The following is a 15,158-nucleotide window of genomic DNA, read 5'->3' as shown; positions in this document are numbered from 1 at the left end:
GGGGGGGGGGGGTGGTGTATGGGTGGGAGAGTGGTGTGTGTGTGGGGGGATGGGTGGTGGAGGGATGGTGTGTGTGTGTGGGAGGGTGGGGTGTGTGGAGGTGGATGTGTGGTGTGTGGGAGGGGGGGGTGGTGTGGGTGTGGGAGGATGAATGGTGGAGGGATGATGTATGTGGGGGAGGATGGGGTATGTGTGGGAGAATGTATGGTGCAGGGATGGGGAGTGTGTGGGAGGATGGATGGTGAAAGAATGGTGTGTGTGCAGGAGGATGGATGGTGTATGGGAGGGAGGATGGTGTGTGTGTGGGGGAGTGGTGTATGTTTGGGAGAGTGGGTGATGGAGGGGTGGTGTGTGTGTGTGTGGGAGGATGGGGTACGTGAAGGTGGATGTTTGGTGTAGGAGAGGGAGGACGGTGTATGTGTAGGAGAATGATGTATGTGTGGGAGGATGGGTAGTGGAAGGATGGTGTGTGTGTGTGTGTGTGGGAGGTGTGAAGGTGGAGGATGGTGTATGTGTGGGAGGATGAGTGGTGGAGGGATGATGTGTGTGTGGGAGGATGGGGTAGGTGTGGGAGAGTGTATGGTGGAAGGATGGTGAGTGTGTGGGAGGATGGATGGTGGAAGGATGGTGTGTGTGTGGAAGGATGGATGGTGGAAGGATGGTGTGTGTGTGTGGGAGGACAGAGTATGTGAGGGTTGGATGGTGTATGTGTGGGAGGATGAATGGAGGAGTGGAAGGAGAGTGTGTGTGTTTGTGTGTGTTGGTCTGGGGGGGGGGGGGGGCAGGACTGGTTCTCGGGGTGTGCGGCTGGGCGCTGGGGTGTGGGGCTGGCCTCTGGCGGTGGCCGTCTGGGCGGGCCGGGTCCCCCCGGGTGGCGTGCTGGCCCTTGGCCTGTGGGGGTGGGGGGTGTCCCTGCGCTCCTGGGCCCGGGCCCTCTGCCCCGTCTGTCCCGGGCGGCCGGTGCCTGGGGGGGTCGGGGACTGCTGGCCTCGGCCTGCTGGGGCCGGTGCCCTGTGTCCGCGGGGCGGCTCCTGCTGGGGTCTCCTGCTGCTGCCTTCCTGGGCGGGGGAGTGGTCGTCTCTGTGGACCGGTCGGGATCTGAAGCCTACGGGGGGGCTGGTGGCCTGGGTCTCGGGACCGCTGGCCTGACTCTGGCCTCTGTTCAAGTGAGGTGGCATCTGCATGATCACTCTGCATGGTCACTCCTCCCTGAACGTCTCCACACAGTCTTTGCGTCGCCGTGTGGCTGAGTTCTCCAGCATATCCACACAGGTTTCTCTGCGCGTGTTCTTGAATACAACAGTTTCACTTATATCTATTATCATATTTTTTTTCTTTTTTTTTATTACTTCTGTTCTTATTATTATTATTATTACTCTTACTCTTATTATTATTACTACTACTATTATTATTATTACTATTATTGTGATTATTATTATTGTTACTATTATCAACTAGTTGTGTAATGACCTACTGGTCAGGATGATCTTAGCTATATATGTTGCAAGTAGTATGGATTACATGGTTTTCTGTATAATGTTTTAAGTCCCCACCCGCACTCCCCACACCCTTTCTGTCCCTCTCTCTCCCCTCCCTCTTCTCTCTACTTTCTTTTCTATCTCTCTCTCTCTCTGTCCCCTCCGGTCGAGTCCAGCATTAAGAGTCTGATTTAATAAAGTTTTTCATGTCATCAAGAGGGACTTTATACATGTAGTATAAATCCCTGCTTGATAGAGTAAAATTGCCCAGCACCAGACAGCAGCCAGACAATCATTCTGTTTGCAACGATGCTGGACAAGACAGGTTAAAAAAAAAAAAAAAAAAAAAAAAAAAAAAAAAGAATTTTTCTAGACCTGCCCCTGCATAGCTGTAATACAAACCCTGTGTTAGAGAAGTTGTTCACAGTGTGAACCATGAACCGTTATTTTTCCCCTTCACAGCTGAACTATAAACACACGCAGCAAGAGAGAAAAGCCGATCAGCTGATCACTGACAGCCGTCATGGTTCATGGAACAACATGAGAGGAGAGGAAGGAAGCAGCTGCTGCACAAACAGAGATGACCAGAGATCCTCTAGGGCAGCCATGTCAGTACAGAACACAGGATAAGTTAAAAAAGAGAAATGACGGATGTATGGGGCTTGTCATGCTGCACATGCGTTAAAAGTATTAACGCAATTAATTGCATAAATTAGTTACCACAGTTACCGCGTTATTTTTGACAGCCTTAATTAAAATATAAGCAGAAGTAACCCAAGCGGGTCCAAGTGAAAACAAACTATAAAAATTTCTGACTGGTCAGAATTTCTCATCTGTACCTTAGAAAAAATTCCTCTGTTAGCCGATAATTTCCATATTGCTGTAGGCTCAGTTCAAGGGGTTTACCTATTTCACAGCCAATAAGAAGACATTGCTAACCAGTAAACCCACTTCTGGGTATACCCCCTGGGATGTAGATCCAGACAGAGACATCCAAACTTTCCTCAACATTTCAAACTGGATCTCTGGAGCCAATCACCAACTGAGTGGAATTTTACCTGATGCAACAGTTTCTAAGCAGACTGAGCCTTAAACCAGAGCTGCCACTCTTTTCTCCATCAACTTTCAACAAAACATCGTACAAAAATCCCAAGAACTGGACCTGGATCAGTGGAAAGAGGCTTTCTTCTCCAATCTGGATGCTTTCAGGATGTTTGAATTCATGTCTAAGAGGCTTTCTGGAATAGTGTGGCCATTGATCGAGGAATGCTCCTGATCTTGGGTCATGGTTAGCTGGTTATTGTTTTGCTTTTTGTTGGCAAATGCTGCTGCACGTAAACTTTTTTTCTGTTCAACTCAAGGTACACTGTCCTTGTTTAAAGCAGACCTCTACACACATATCTGGGGCCATCTTATAAAAATCTTCCATGTGGACTTTACAGGTTGCAAACAGTCATGCTATGAGAATGAGACCTAATGGTCACAGAGGAGGGATGCCAGCCAGATGTTTGTCAGAGCACAATGGAAGCACTGAAACGTGATGTTTTATGCCTGGATGGATCACATTCTTCTGGAGCTGCTCATCCAGACTGAGGATGGACAGGCATGAACATTACTAGGGGATCCTGATGCTCTGTCTGAGTTTATATGGATGTATTCTCTCTCTATGAGTCGGTTTAATAACTATCTCCTTTTTGCCAGCCTTTTTTTTATGTCGCTCATCACATTTTTTAATAAGTGTCGACACTTAGCTTGTTGTGTTGACTAGTTAACTCTTCCATCTGCTTGTTAACTAGCTGCTGTTGTCCAACACAGGGGAACTAACCCACTGGTGAGACAGTTTCCCACAGCAGGCGGTTGCACAGAGTGCTTCATGTGGATCAGAGAAAAGGATGGCCACAACCTGGAAGAAGCTGGTTAGGTCTGGTGGTTAATGAAACCAGGAAGAGTCTAGTGGATCCCCGGGCTCTCCTCCCGGTGGGATATGACAGGAACACCTCACAAGGGAAGCATCCAGGAGGCATCCTGACCAGATGCCCGAGTCACCTCATATCACTGTTTCTCTGTGTCCTTCATATCTGACCACATTTCAACCATCATGAAGTATGCTTTGTTTTACGAGATGTGCAACATCACGTGTAAATGTACAGAAGTGCAGACTGCTCTCCTACAGAGTGTAGATAAATTTATTAAGATATTCATCAAGGGATTACTTAAGTGTGCTACTTATTTTCATTCATATTCTTACTCTGTTAATCATATTAAATATCTCTTATCTTTAAGCTCATGTACTTACTAACAGTGTGCTAGTGTGTTTAAGCGACAATGAGATTCTTCATATGGGATGTGAGAAGAACATGTGAGGGGCTGACTAATGCTGTGTTGCCAGTAAAACAGCATGTGAGATGTTACACTTAAGGGAAATTTCTAGGTCAACCGGAGTTAAGAGGAAATCCCTTGTTTGTCTGTGTATGGTTTCTTTGTCCCTGTTTTCCAGAACACAAGAAGCCACCAAATGGATGGATGTCACAAGGAGGGGGGTAGACATCTGTATGTGGTCAGCCTGTGACTGCAGCTGACCCTACTTCTGCAACTGCACCATTAGTCAGCAAAACTGTGTATAGAAAGGAGGAGGAGCTGTAATATATAAGGGTCCAGGGATAGAGAGAGGATGTCCTGTCTGTTGTGGGCAGACGGACATCTCTTATGTCTGTTTGCCAGGGATAGATATGGACCCGGGGCTCTGTAATTTGCACATTCTCATACTTTGTAAATGAATAAATTGTTAACTTGAGAGAAATAGTCTGTCATATTTTGATCCATCAAAGAACACACAGCAGAAGACCCTAAAGGGAAAGGTATAAAGAAATTGTATGGAACAGTACCTGATTATTTAGGAAAGTGGGAAATTAGTACCTGCCTATTTTAATAATGTGGGAAGAAGTTCCTGTTCTTTATTACTTTTTTTTAAGGTTTTCTCTCAAAAGCTGATCCAAATCATGTTGGACGTCACTCTGCTCCTGTTGCTGATATTCATAGATCTCATGGGGCAGTAGGATAGGAGGCTGTCTGGTCTGGTCTGGTCTGGTTGGGGAGCTTCAGAATTTTATTCCTGCTTTTTGTAGATTCTGTGCTTCTATTGATGTCCTCAGACCAAGCTCTTCACCACACACTGGACTGGTTTACAGGTGATTGTGAAGCAGACAGGGTGAATTCAGCTCCACATTGTTGTCAACCAGAAACAGCTAGAGTTCTGGCTCCAGGTTGGGAGCCAGCAGAGTAGTTTAAATATATCAGGATCTTGTTGGTTGTGATGAAAGGACGGAGATAATGGTGGAGAGATGGATCTTCATCAGCAATAATGATCTGATCTGGTTTGTTGTGGTGAACAGAGAGCTGAGCTGAGAGGAGAAGCCTTCCATTTCATTAACCTCATAGCATTGTTGCCCAAGTTCTATCACCAGATTCAGGTTTGCAGAAAGGAGACTTTCCACACACAGTTTTATCCATGGTGACCAGAAGGGTCCGTTCTAGTCTCCTTTGACCAGACCTCCTTCTTTCAGGTGTCTTTTACTTAACCTATTTACTTATTTAACAGACAGCCTAATAGAGGGAAAGGGCGACCAGGGGTTGCCCCTGAATGAATGTGAACTCCATGTTAAGCTGACAGTGTGAACAGTACCTTTGCTTCAGGTATTCCAGGTTTTTCTCCTCTCGTTCCAGAGCAGATCTGTAAAGTATGGAAAAGATTTCACACTGCTAAATAAACTTCAAACACACTGACTCAACAAACGTTTTATGTCAGACCAGATGGATCTCCTGGAAGAATCCATCACATTTTACAGGCTGTTTAATCTGATGTAGAAAACAGATTTCACCCTAAAAGAAGGCAGACACCGAAGTAGAAATAAATGCTGAGCACAGGCTGGTATGGTGTGAGGAGCTTTGTAAAGATATTTTCACCACAGTGTAACCCTTTGCAGCTCTTTCTACACCGTTTGATGCCACATTAACGTTAAAAACAGAGAAGTGTGCAGGAAACTGGTGAATTTAATCTTTCTGTACGTCCACATGAGTCTACATAAGAAATAAAAACTCTGACTTCTGAGGCTGAAATCAGATTTTTACCTGATAACATTATGGTGGTGGTGTTGATAACCTTCCACATATTCAATTCTGTAGAGAGAAATCACAGAAATGTCAGTTTGGATAATTCAGGTCACTGCTTCATTATTAAAACCAGTAATTTAAATAAAACATTGAACTTTGTCAGAAAATAACCTGAGATTTAGTCTGTGTAAACGGATACTGGTTAAAATAGTGATTAATCATAGAAGGATATTATTTGTGTACATCAGGGCCACCGACTCTGGAGTCTCATTTATCAAACTGCGTAGCAAAGCAAACTACAGGTGGAGTGTGCGATAAAACATTCTTCAACTTTCAGATTTTTAAAAGCGTGCGCACGCATGTCCAATGCTTTTTTCCATTTATAAATCTGAATAAATTCTAAAGAAGGCGCACGTGATGGAATGCCTTCCCACACCCTCAAGGTGGCTATAAATGGTCAGGTGGACGCCTATGATACATATTCATCACATCATTTGCATGATATCTTGGGATGGAAAAATAGTTAAGAAGTGGAATTTTTTAGGATGTGAGACTGAGATCATAATGGACCAAGTTGAAAAACATAAAAATGTGGCCACGGCATGGGCATTACTTGTGTCAGAAAGGCAGAATAGTGACAGCAGGTGGCTGATCCTGTCATCACGGTGTCAGAAGGCGAGACACCCCAGGGGCATAGGAATGCATGGCAGGATATCTCAGTCGGTAGGGCATTCGTCTCCCATGCGGAAGACCGAAGTTGGTGAATCGCTTTGGAGAAAAATGTCTGCTAAATGACAGTATTGATGCCGGTAATTTAGTCCTTCATTTTAATTTATAAAATAAATATGTACAGATACATCTGAGATCGGTAGCAATTTATTTAGTGTTAAATAATATTTCTTTCTAGTTGCTGGGCGCTCCAGCTGGGTGGGTGGTGCAGAGGGACACAATCACTGCTATTAACTAGATTGCCAAGGAGTTGTAGGAAATAAAGACCGTCTGGACAGAAATTGGGACAAAAAAAAATAAATAAAAAAAAAAGCATTGTGTAAGAATAAATAAATAAAAGGAAATCCACTTTTTAAGTGTTTCATTAGCAGTGCATCACTCCTAGAACCTCCAGCCTCCAGTCTGCATCCCGCTCTGCAGAATGACTTTCTGACATGCTGGCAGCAAACTGTCAACTTATTTAGCTGAATGTATTTTATAATATGTAAGTTTTGTTTCACAATAACAGAACATATTTTAATGGTTGAGGTTCTTATTAAAATCATCTCCATTTTTCCTGAAAACCCTGTTTTGTCTCTCCAAGCGTGCGCTCTTATTCATTTATGCAAACAGCTTTAATATCTAACATGTAGAATGAACGGTAATAGTGGATTGTGCACAAATGTCTTACATTTCACAGCCTTTCCCTGATTTTATTCTCTGCCGTTGGTGTCACCATTTCCTGTTTTCCCATATTCTGTGCATAGACCTGGGTCAGAATTGCCGTGAAGGCAGAAACATTTTTCCCGTCAAGTTTGGTTTTGATAAATCACAAAAGTTGACTTTATAGTCAACTTTTCCTCCTACGCAAGCTTGATAAATAAGGCCCCTGGATGTACAGTAGTAGCGGTTTAAAAGTTCCCCTGTTTCCATGATGGGTCCTTGACTGGTTCTTGACTGGTCCTTGACTGGTCCTTGACTGATCCTTGGCCGATCCTTCACAGGTCTGTGGGGGTAATGTAATCCCCCGCAATGACGTCGTCAGCGAGGCTCTGCCCCTAAGCAGCCCAAGTAAAAAAACAGCTGCAATCCCTCTTTTGTCCACGGGGAGGAGCAGTGATTTGATCTTGCTGCTCTCTAAACAGTTTATAATGAGCTGTGTCGCTCATTTGTTGCATTTTTGCCAACATTTAAAAAATTATTTGATTTGAAAATGGCGTCAAATAAATGTATCAAAAAAGCCGACATGTGTAGCTAATGGTGTTATGAGGCAAAGCACAACCTCCTCAAGTCGGCTAAGTGGTGAATGTCACTAGCAGCGAGCTTTCTAAACATCCTGAGGAGCGCTGCCAGCGGTCATTTGACTGCAACGTAAGTTATTCACAGTGGGGGTTGATACAGCTGCTGCATAACTGAATATTGACAAAATCATAACGTAATATCGGCAGGTAAAAATAACATAATACTGATAATGTGTAAAGCAGGGATCACAAAAGTCCGGACCCAGCCCAACCTATATTCTGAATTAGGCCTCAAAGTGCTATTATCCTAAGTAGATAAGTAAATAAATGGTTTATACTGTGAAATGAAGTGTCCCTGGATTTTATTCATAGCGATCTAGTGATAAAACGTGATAAAACGTCATACAACTGTGTCTCAGCGGTGGGACAGCTGCCTGCCCGCTGTCTGAAGCAGGCACATGCGCAAAGGCTGGTAGGAATGACAGGAACCAGCAGCCTATCAGCACACAGGGTTTGTGATCTTACAGCCAATCAGAAGCAGAGTAGGGCGGCCATTTATTAAAACTCCATAGCCGTGATATATGACAGTTTGGCTGAGAAAGAGTCTCCTTGAGCGGCTCTGTGGAAGTTTAGACGTGCTAAACTGCTCGTAAATATTGATGTGTTTACTTTTCCAAACAAGTAAGCAGGTAAAACTATAGACAACAACTATATAATAAAAGTCCTAAAATACCAGGTTCAGCCGTTTAGTTTTTAATACACTATAAGCATGGTAGCGTGACTGGCGGTCATCAAAAGACCGCTGGCGGCGCTTCCAGTGTTTAACACTAGAAAACCCAGAGATTTCTTATCCCTCTACCATGCCCAGAGTACAACCAAAAGGCTGCCCGGTTTGAAATTAACAATTCAATGGCCAACAATTAGCACCTTTACATTTGTAAACACAGCCATTACCTGCCGTTAGCTGTTCAAGCATACTCCTTGGGGGGAGGAGTGTGCTTGAAAAGAGCTAGGGACTGTGCTGTATAGTTTCACTCACCACAAACGGTATTTGTGCTTTTGACCATTTCTCACATTTTCATGTACCCTTTATTGAGCATTGGTCATGTGAGTTTTCATCGTCATCACACTATTGTACGCCCAGCTTGCTTTCAAGTGAGAGATTATCACGTTTCTGTTTCCACAAAGGCAAGAAGGAAAGCATAATCAAGTATTTCAAATGAGAGATAATTACATTCCTTTTGACCTGGGAACAGAAAAGCAAAATCAATTTAATGTTCCTCACTTCCTAATATGGTGCAACAAGGTTCACAGTCCTCAATGATTTTAGTAAAAAAAAAAAAAAATTAAAAAACACCTTACTAACAGGGTGGAATGGAACATAACAGAGTGGAACAGAATATAACAGGGTGGAAAATATTCGTTCCCAATTCCAAATAAAAACGCTTCAATGGCCAGATGATCAGCAATGAATAAAGATATTTCTACAGTGATCCAGATTTTTTGTTTGTTGTTTTTTTTGTTTTACATTTTAGATTTTGTAAGAGATGGGTGTGTTTTAACAACAGCAGTTTTATCCGTGACTTTAATCGATAATTATTATCATTATCCAGTGTATAAAAATGTTGGTGTAAAAACGCCAAAGATAGATAAGCATGATGCTGAACTTCGTGGTCTTAGCTCCTGGTTTGGTGTGTCTTGTTCTGTTTATTATCATTCTGAAAGGTATACCAAGTTGTGGGCTGCATATATGCAGCCCACAACTTGAACAAAGGCTAAATTCCTCAACATTCGCACTTGCTCCATAAAATTACCATCTCCAAGGCTCCTCCACCACCACTTTGACTATGGATTGAAAAGTAAATGAGCCGCAGTTTTGTAATTGTTGCATTGTCAAAACAGTTCTGTTAGTGTTGTCACACAAAATTCAGTAGACTAGTTGGTTCCTATGCAGTGAATTTACATGTTATTACAAAAATACACAATAATAAAATAGGCAAGTGGCAAGATTAGAAAAATGTTATAAGTTCTGCGCAAAGACTCCTTTTTCATTTTCCAAAACAAAACTGACATAAACAATCTTGAAAAAAATGTGCACGTAGGCTATGAGGAAAGAATGAATGCAATGAAGTAGGGACTGGTTGAATAAACACGGTTTAACTGGACGCCTAAGCGAGCGCGTTGCAGGATGGCTCCAGATTTTATTGTCAAATGGTTCCAGGTCAACCAAGTCTGAACTGCTTAGAGCAGAGTCCTGCACGGTTCCGTTTTGCTACGCATACCTGCTCTAACCCGTTAGAATGACTCCCGAACCCGATTCGTCACCAATGTATTTATTCCATTTAAATCCGAACCAGACTGATGTTTAACCCGCGACCCGAGCCATTAACGCATCATTGCCATGCTGCACCGCTGCTCCTGCTTTCAAGTCTTCTTTTCCATTATTATAGCCTATTGTTGTTTTATCATTGTGTTAATCTAAAACACATAGATAGCCTATGACTGTTTATTTTAAGCTTGCTCAACATTTTTAAAACAGCTTTATATTCCTCTGACTGAACCATTTCAGAGTGAAGACTAAACCAGACCAGTGTGTTTTATTTTGCCACTGAGAGGGTATTTATAATAGGCTACTCGGAGATTGCTGTGCTTTAACAAAATGTAATCCACCTTTCCTGGCAGCAGCTGTGTTCTCCGTTCCTGGACTACAAATCCGGCGGCAGAAAACTCTGCTGCGCAAATACCAGCGTAAAATAAACTTTCATATATTTTCTCTGTGTTGTTGTAGTATATTCAGATGATAAAACAACAATATAATAAAAAAGAAGACTTGAAAGGAGGAACCGCGGTGCAGTAGGCTATGGCACACGTTAACGTTAAAAAGCACACTGCTTGTTGTAAATACTTGGTTTATGCTTTAAGAGGTAAATATTTTGGTTAACATGTTGAAGAAATATCGTTGTTTCTTTTTTCATCTCTTGCTATGCTATTGAATTTGGCAACATTAACATGGAAATTCACTGCATTAGGACCGACTAGCCTACTGAATTTCTGGTAGCATGACAACACAAACTGGACTCGTTTGACCACTCTTTACCCAATGTGCAACAATCACAAAACTGGGTCACTTGTTCAGCTGCCTCATTGCGGCTCATTTACGTATCAATCCACAGTCAAAGTGGTGGTGGAGGAGCCTAAGAGATGGTAATTTTCTGGAGCAAGTGCGAATGTTGAAGAAGGCGCATGTTCAAGTTGGGGGCTGCATACAGTACCTTTTGGAATGGTAATCAGAGCGTGTCGGGGAATAGCCCACCTGGAGGGGTGACGTAATCGGGATTCCCGGCGAGCAGGAAGTCGCAGCACAGCGAGTGTTGGATGTCCCCCCGCGATTAGACACATTGAAGTGGAAGAAATTATCTCCGATCCTGCGTGGGGCTTTTATCTGTCGCCCTGTCTTCTTATGGAGGTGAAATAAATAATATGAGAATAAAATAACCCTTCCTAGCTACCTCAAACAGATTCTGTGTTGCTTGATCCAAATCTGATTTGTCTATGTTAATAATGCTAATATTAAAAGATTAATCAGTATGATAAATACATCCTATTGAGAATAGAGCTAGGGGCTGTGATCCAGTATTTGAAAGGTTTTATTAACCTACTAGCATTCATTTCTGAATAAAACAATTGGCAGCGCACAAGCATGTTACAATTTCACATTCCACGTCAAACGATGATTATGTATTAAGTTTTATGCATTTTTATGAATTGTGACTGGCCATCAGAGGTGCTTTGAGTGGCGCCTCTGCCGGTCAGTGTAAATTCAGATAAAATCTGACAGACTACGGGCGATGAGAAGTCTGTGAGAGAAGCGCCATCTTCTGGGTCTACCCTATATTACAAGGAATGGGTGGAGTTTGATTAAAACATCGACACTCCCAGGAGAAGGAGGGGGCCTCTCTGGCGGCTGGAAGTTGGAAGGCAGCTGGCTGGAACTGGAATGGAACTGGGCTGGAAGCCGGCAGGTATTCGGCTGGCTTTCAGCTTGGATGGGAACTTTTAAACCGCTACTACTGTATGTATATTTATTATCTAACACAGTGGTTCTCAACCTATTTTCCTCGGGGACCCCCTTCATGCTAATAATAAAAGCCTTGGACCCCCAGCCCACCCCTGTGCTGAAACCAGGCTGGATTAATGTTTTCCAATGCAGGTCCTCAGGACCCCCTGCCCTGTATGTTTTAGATGTAACCCTTTAACAATTGTGGACATTAATCACAACAGTTCTGAATGTTCAAAGCGTCAGGGAGCCCCTGTGCTCTTTGGGGAACCCCCTTACGGAGTCTTGGACCCCAGGTTGGGAACCACTGATCTAAAGTACCTTTTGATGAATGATTTTGGTTGCTCTGTTGGATCTTGAGATCTGTGGAGTAAAAGATAACATGAAAACAATCTAATGCCGTTATATAATGAATAAAAGACCTGCCTCAGACGGGAAACCAGATGATGTTAAAATGTTTGGCACTTTAGTTTCCTGAGAGTTACAAACATGTACCATCTGCATGTTATATAGTCTGGTAGGGTCAATACAAAAACACAATGTTCTATGTAGTAGGTATTGTATTGATAGCAGTGCAGATTCTAGGGTAACAGAACTATCTGAAGATGTCTCTATGGAGATCTAAGTGTCATAGCATGGTGACATAATGAAGATGACTTCCACCTTCCCTACCTACCTTGTTTTATTTCCTTGCAGACAGTATATACCCAATATATTTTTTGTTTTTGGTTCACATCTCGCTTTTGTTAGTCAGCATCTCCAACACTGTGTTCACGATTAAAACCAGTTTTCTATTAAAAGAAGAAATTCTGAACTATTTAGATCCCAAAAACTGGAAAGAAAACCTTGGATTACTTGTAATAAAACAGCTGAAATGCTGAAATGTTTGATTCTAACCCCTAACCCTAACTAAAGGATGAGCTTCTCATCATGAGATAAATTAATAAAACTGATTTCAGTTCAGCGTGCACACCATACCTTTGCTTGAGGAGGTTTAGGTTTTCTTCATCTTTTTGTAGAACAGATCTGTAGAAGAAAATATAAAGCATGACAAACTCCTCACATCTCATACTGTAAGAAAGACAAAGGATGCTGTACATTCTTTCAATCTTCATTAAAGTGAAGTAAAATAATCTAGAATAGAAATAAAGACTCTTCTGTGGTTTAAAAGTTGATTATTTTTGTTACCTGATCAAGTTATGATGCTGTTGTTGAATGACTTCAATCTCTTCCATTCTAGTGAGAATTCAGAATAAATACCAGAATATTCACATTTATTATTAAAACCAGTGGTTTTGGTCCTTCGAGTCATAAAATGTGTTTGATGCTCATTTTATTTGCAGTATTATTATGTAGTTTTAACTGGTGTGATGTTTTATTAAAATTATTTCATTCAGGCAGCTGTAGCTCAGGAGGAAGAACAGTTGTCGTCCAACCGGAAGATCCATGGATCGATTCCAGGCTAACGACATCCTTTGGCTCTAAACCACAGATGTGTCTATCGGGTTATAAGTGTGTGGGAATAGGTAAATTGACATGCAGTGTAAAGTGCCTTGAGTGGTCAAGCTGACTGGAAAAGTGCTGTACAGTTAGCAGGCCATTTACCATTCAACTTGGTTAAACATGGTCTAAAAACTGGAATTCCATGTTTCAGGTGAGTGTAAGTACCGTACCCTTGCTTGAAAGATCTTAGGTTTTCCTCCTGTTTCTGAGCAGATCTGTGGAATAAAAGATGGAAACTGAATCAGAATCAGAAAGGTTTTTTTATTGCCATATGAGTGAACAGGTTCACATCATTAGGAAAATGCTGTGGTACTTGGTGCAGACATAAAAACAATATAAGTTATGTTACTGGATTCATTTAGATATGATTGTTGTTAGTCTGATCACACCGGAGATCTGCTGCATTAATCCTGTAGAATTTACCATAGAAAAGATCCACTGTGTTATATTTTACTGGTGTTGTTGTTTCCAGACTTTATACAAGAATCTAAAGAGGATTAAAACCTCTGACATCTAAAAGTTAAAATCAGATGTTTACCTCGTACCCTCATGGTTCTTTGGTTGAACTGTTTTCATCTGTTAAATTATGTTGACAGAATTAAGAAATAATGTTTGAATAAATTCCCTCCAATGACTGGTTCTTGACAACCAGGGATTCTGTAAAAACATAGAACTTTTTTCTAATCCATAATCCAACAAACTGGAGAGAAAAAGAAAAGCAACAGACGCTGTTCCCTAGGACAAGGACAACAGACAAGAGAGAGTGTTGGGGGTGTTGCAGTTTTATTTAATAAATCATTTCAGTGTAAGCAGTTATCTCCTGGAAGTTTTTCTTCTTTTGAATATATGGTTCTTTTTTTGAGCCTATTTTAAAATAATGTATTTAAAGATTTACAGGCCTCCCGGACACTGCACAGCTTTTTCTGATGGTTTTAGTGACCTGCTGCTATAATCTGTGGAGATTCTGACTGTGTAATTATTGTTGGTTGTTTTAACATCCATGTAGACAACCCTCAGGACAAAGGACTAAAGACCTGAGTAACAGTCTGGACAATGTTGGGCTGACTCAACAGAGCCCACACACACTAAAGGAGACACTTTAGATTTACTGGTGTTGAAGGGTTTGGACATTTCCAAGTCTGATCATTACTGTGTTTTTTTTTGAGTGTACAGTTCCTGTTCACACAAATGTCTTAATGGAGGTGATCACAAAACAGTGTATAAATGAAAACACAAGTGGGATGTTTAACCAGGTCTTTTCTTTAACACTTGCCCTATCAGGGGCTTTAACGATTGAGTTTGTCACTAGTTTTAATACTAACATGCTAGATATTATGGATGCTATTGCTCCTTTTAAGGTGAAGGTTATCTCTGGAAGGAAAAAGTCTCCATGGATAAATTCCACATTGGTGAAAAATGGAAAAAGAGAGTGTCAGAAAGCCAAGCGCAGATGGAGAAAAACAAATCTACAGGTTTATTATGACATGTATAAAGAGAAACTTTACTCTTATAATTTACACCTGAGGAATGCAAGTAAGTCCTGTTTCTCTGACATTATTAGCAGAAACTGTCATAAAGTTTGGGCCTTATTCTCTGCTGTCAACACGTTAACAAACCCTCCGTTGTCCGTAGCAACTGAACTTTATTCCACCAAGGCCCGCAATGAGTTTGCCAAATTCTTCACAGACAAAATCCAGAATATCAGACAAGCAGGTTCAGGAGACATACTGTGTCCATGAAAACCAGTTTAAATACCATGGCACAGTTAATTCCCATTAACAGCAAAGATCTGGGGGACATCTTACATCAGCTGAACTCCTCTTGCTGTATGGACATCCTGCCCACAGGTTTGTTTACAAAGGTCTCAGAGACTCTGGAGCCAGATCTGGTACAGATCTTCCCAGAGCTTCTACAAACAGCTATAATTAAGCCTCTGCTAAAAAGGGATAGTCTAGACACAAATGAGCAACTACAGGCCAGATCTCAGAGCTTCCTTTTCTAAGTAAGATCATGGAAAAAGCCGTTTTTCATCAGATAAATGACTTTTTAACTCAAAACAAC

General features: G+C 41.8%; 1 protein-coding gene across 9 annotated transcripts in view; it reads right to left on the bottom strand.

Moving 5' to 3' along the window:
• The window catches only part of LOC121650788 (putative uncharacterized protein DDB_G0271606), a 61,392-nt gene that overhangs the window by 11,079 nt on the left and 35,155 nt on the right, over positions 1-15,158 (bottom strand). For all 9 annotated transcript variants that reach the window (XM_042002524.1, XM_042002529.1, XM_042002530.1 and 6 more), the window contains 6 exons: positions 13,268-13,312; positions 12,783-12,830; positions 12,573-12,620; positions 11,916-11,957; positions 5,607-5,654; positions 5,161-5,208 (listed from right to left, as the gene is read on the bottom strand). In XM_042002524.1, coding sequence (XP_041858458.1) covers positions 5,161-5,208; positions 5,607-5,654; positions 11,916-11,957; positions 12,573-12,620; positions 12,783-12,830; positions 13,268-13,312 — 279 coding nt within the window. The remainder of the gene's footprint in view (positions 1-5,160; positions 5,209-5,606; positions 5,655-11,915; positions 11,958-12,572; positions 12,621-12,782; positions 12,831-13,267; positions 13,313-15,158) is intronic.

This window comes from Melanotaenia boesemani, chromosome 12, assembly GCF_017639745.1.
Source record: "Melanotaenia boesemani isolate fMelBoe1 chromosome 12, fMelBoe1.pri, whole genome shotgun sequence".
Classification (NCBI taxonomy): domain Eukaryota; kingdom Metazoa; phylum Chordata; class Actinopteri; order Atheriniformes; family Melanotaeniidae; genus Melanotaenia; species Melanotaenia boesemani.
This window is presented reverse-complemented; position numbering and strand designations above follow the sequence as displayed.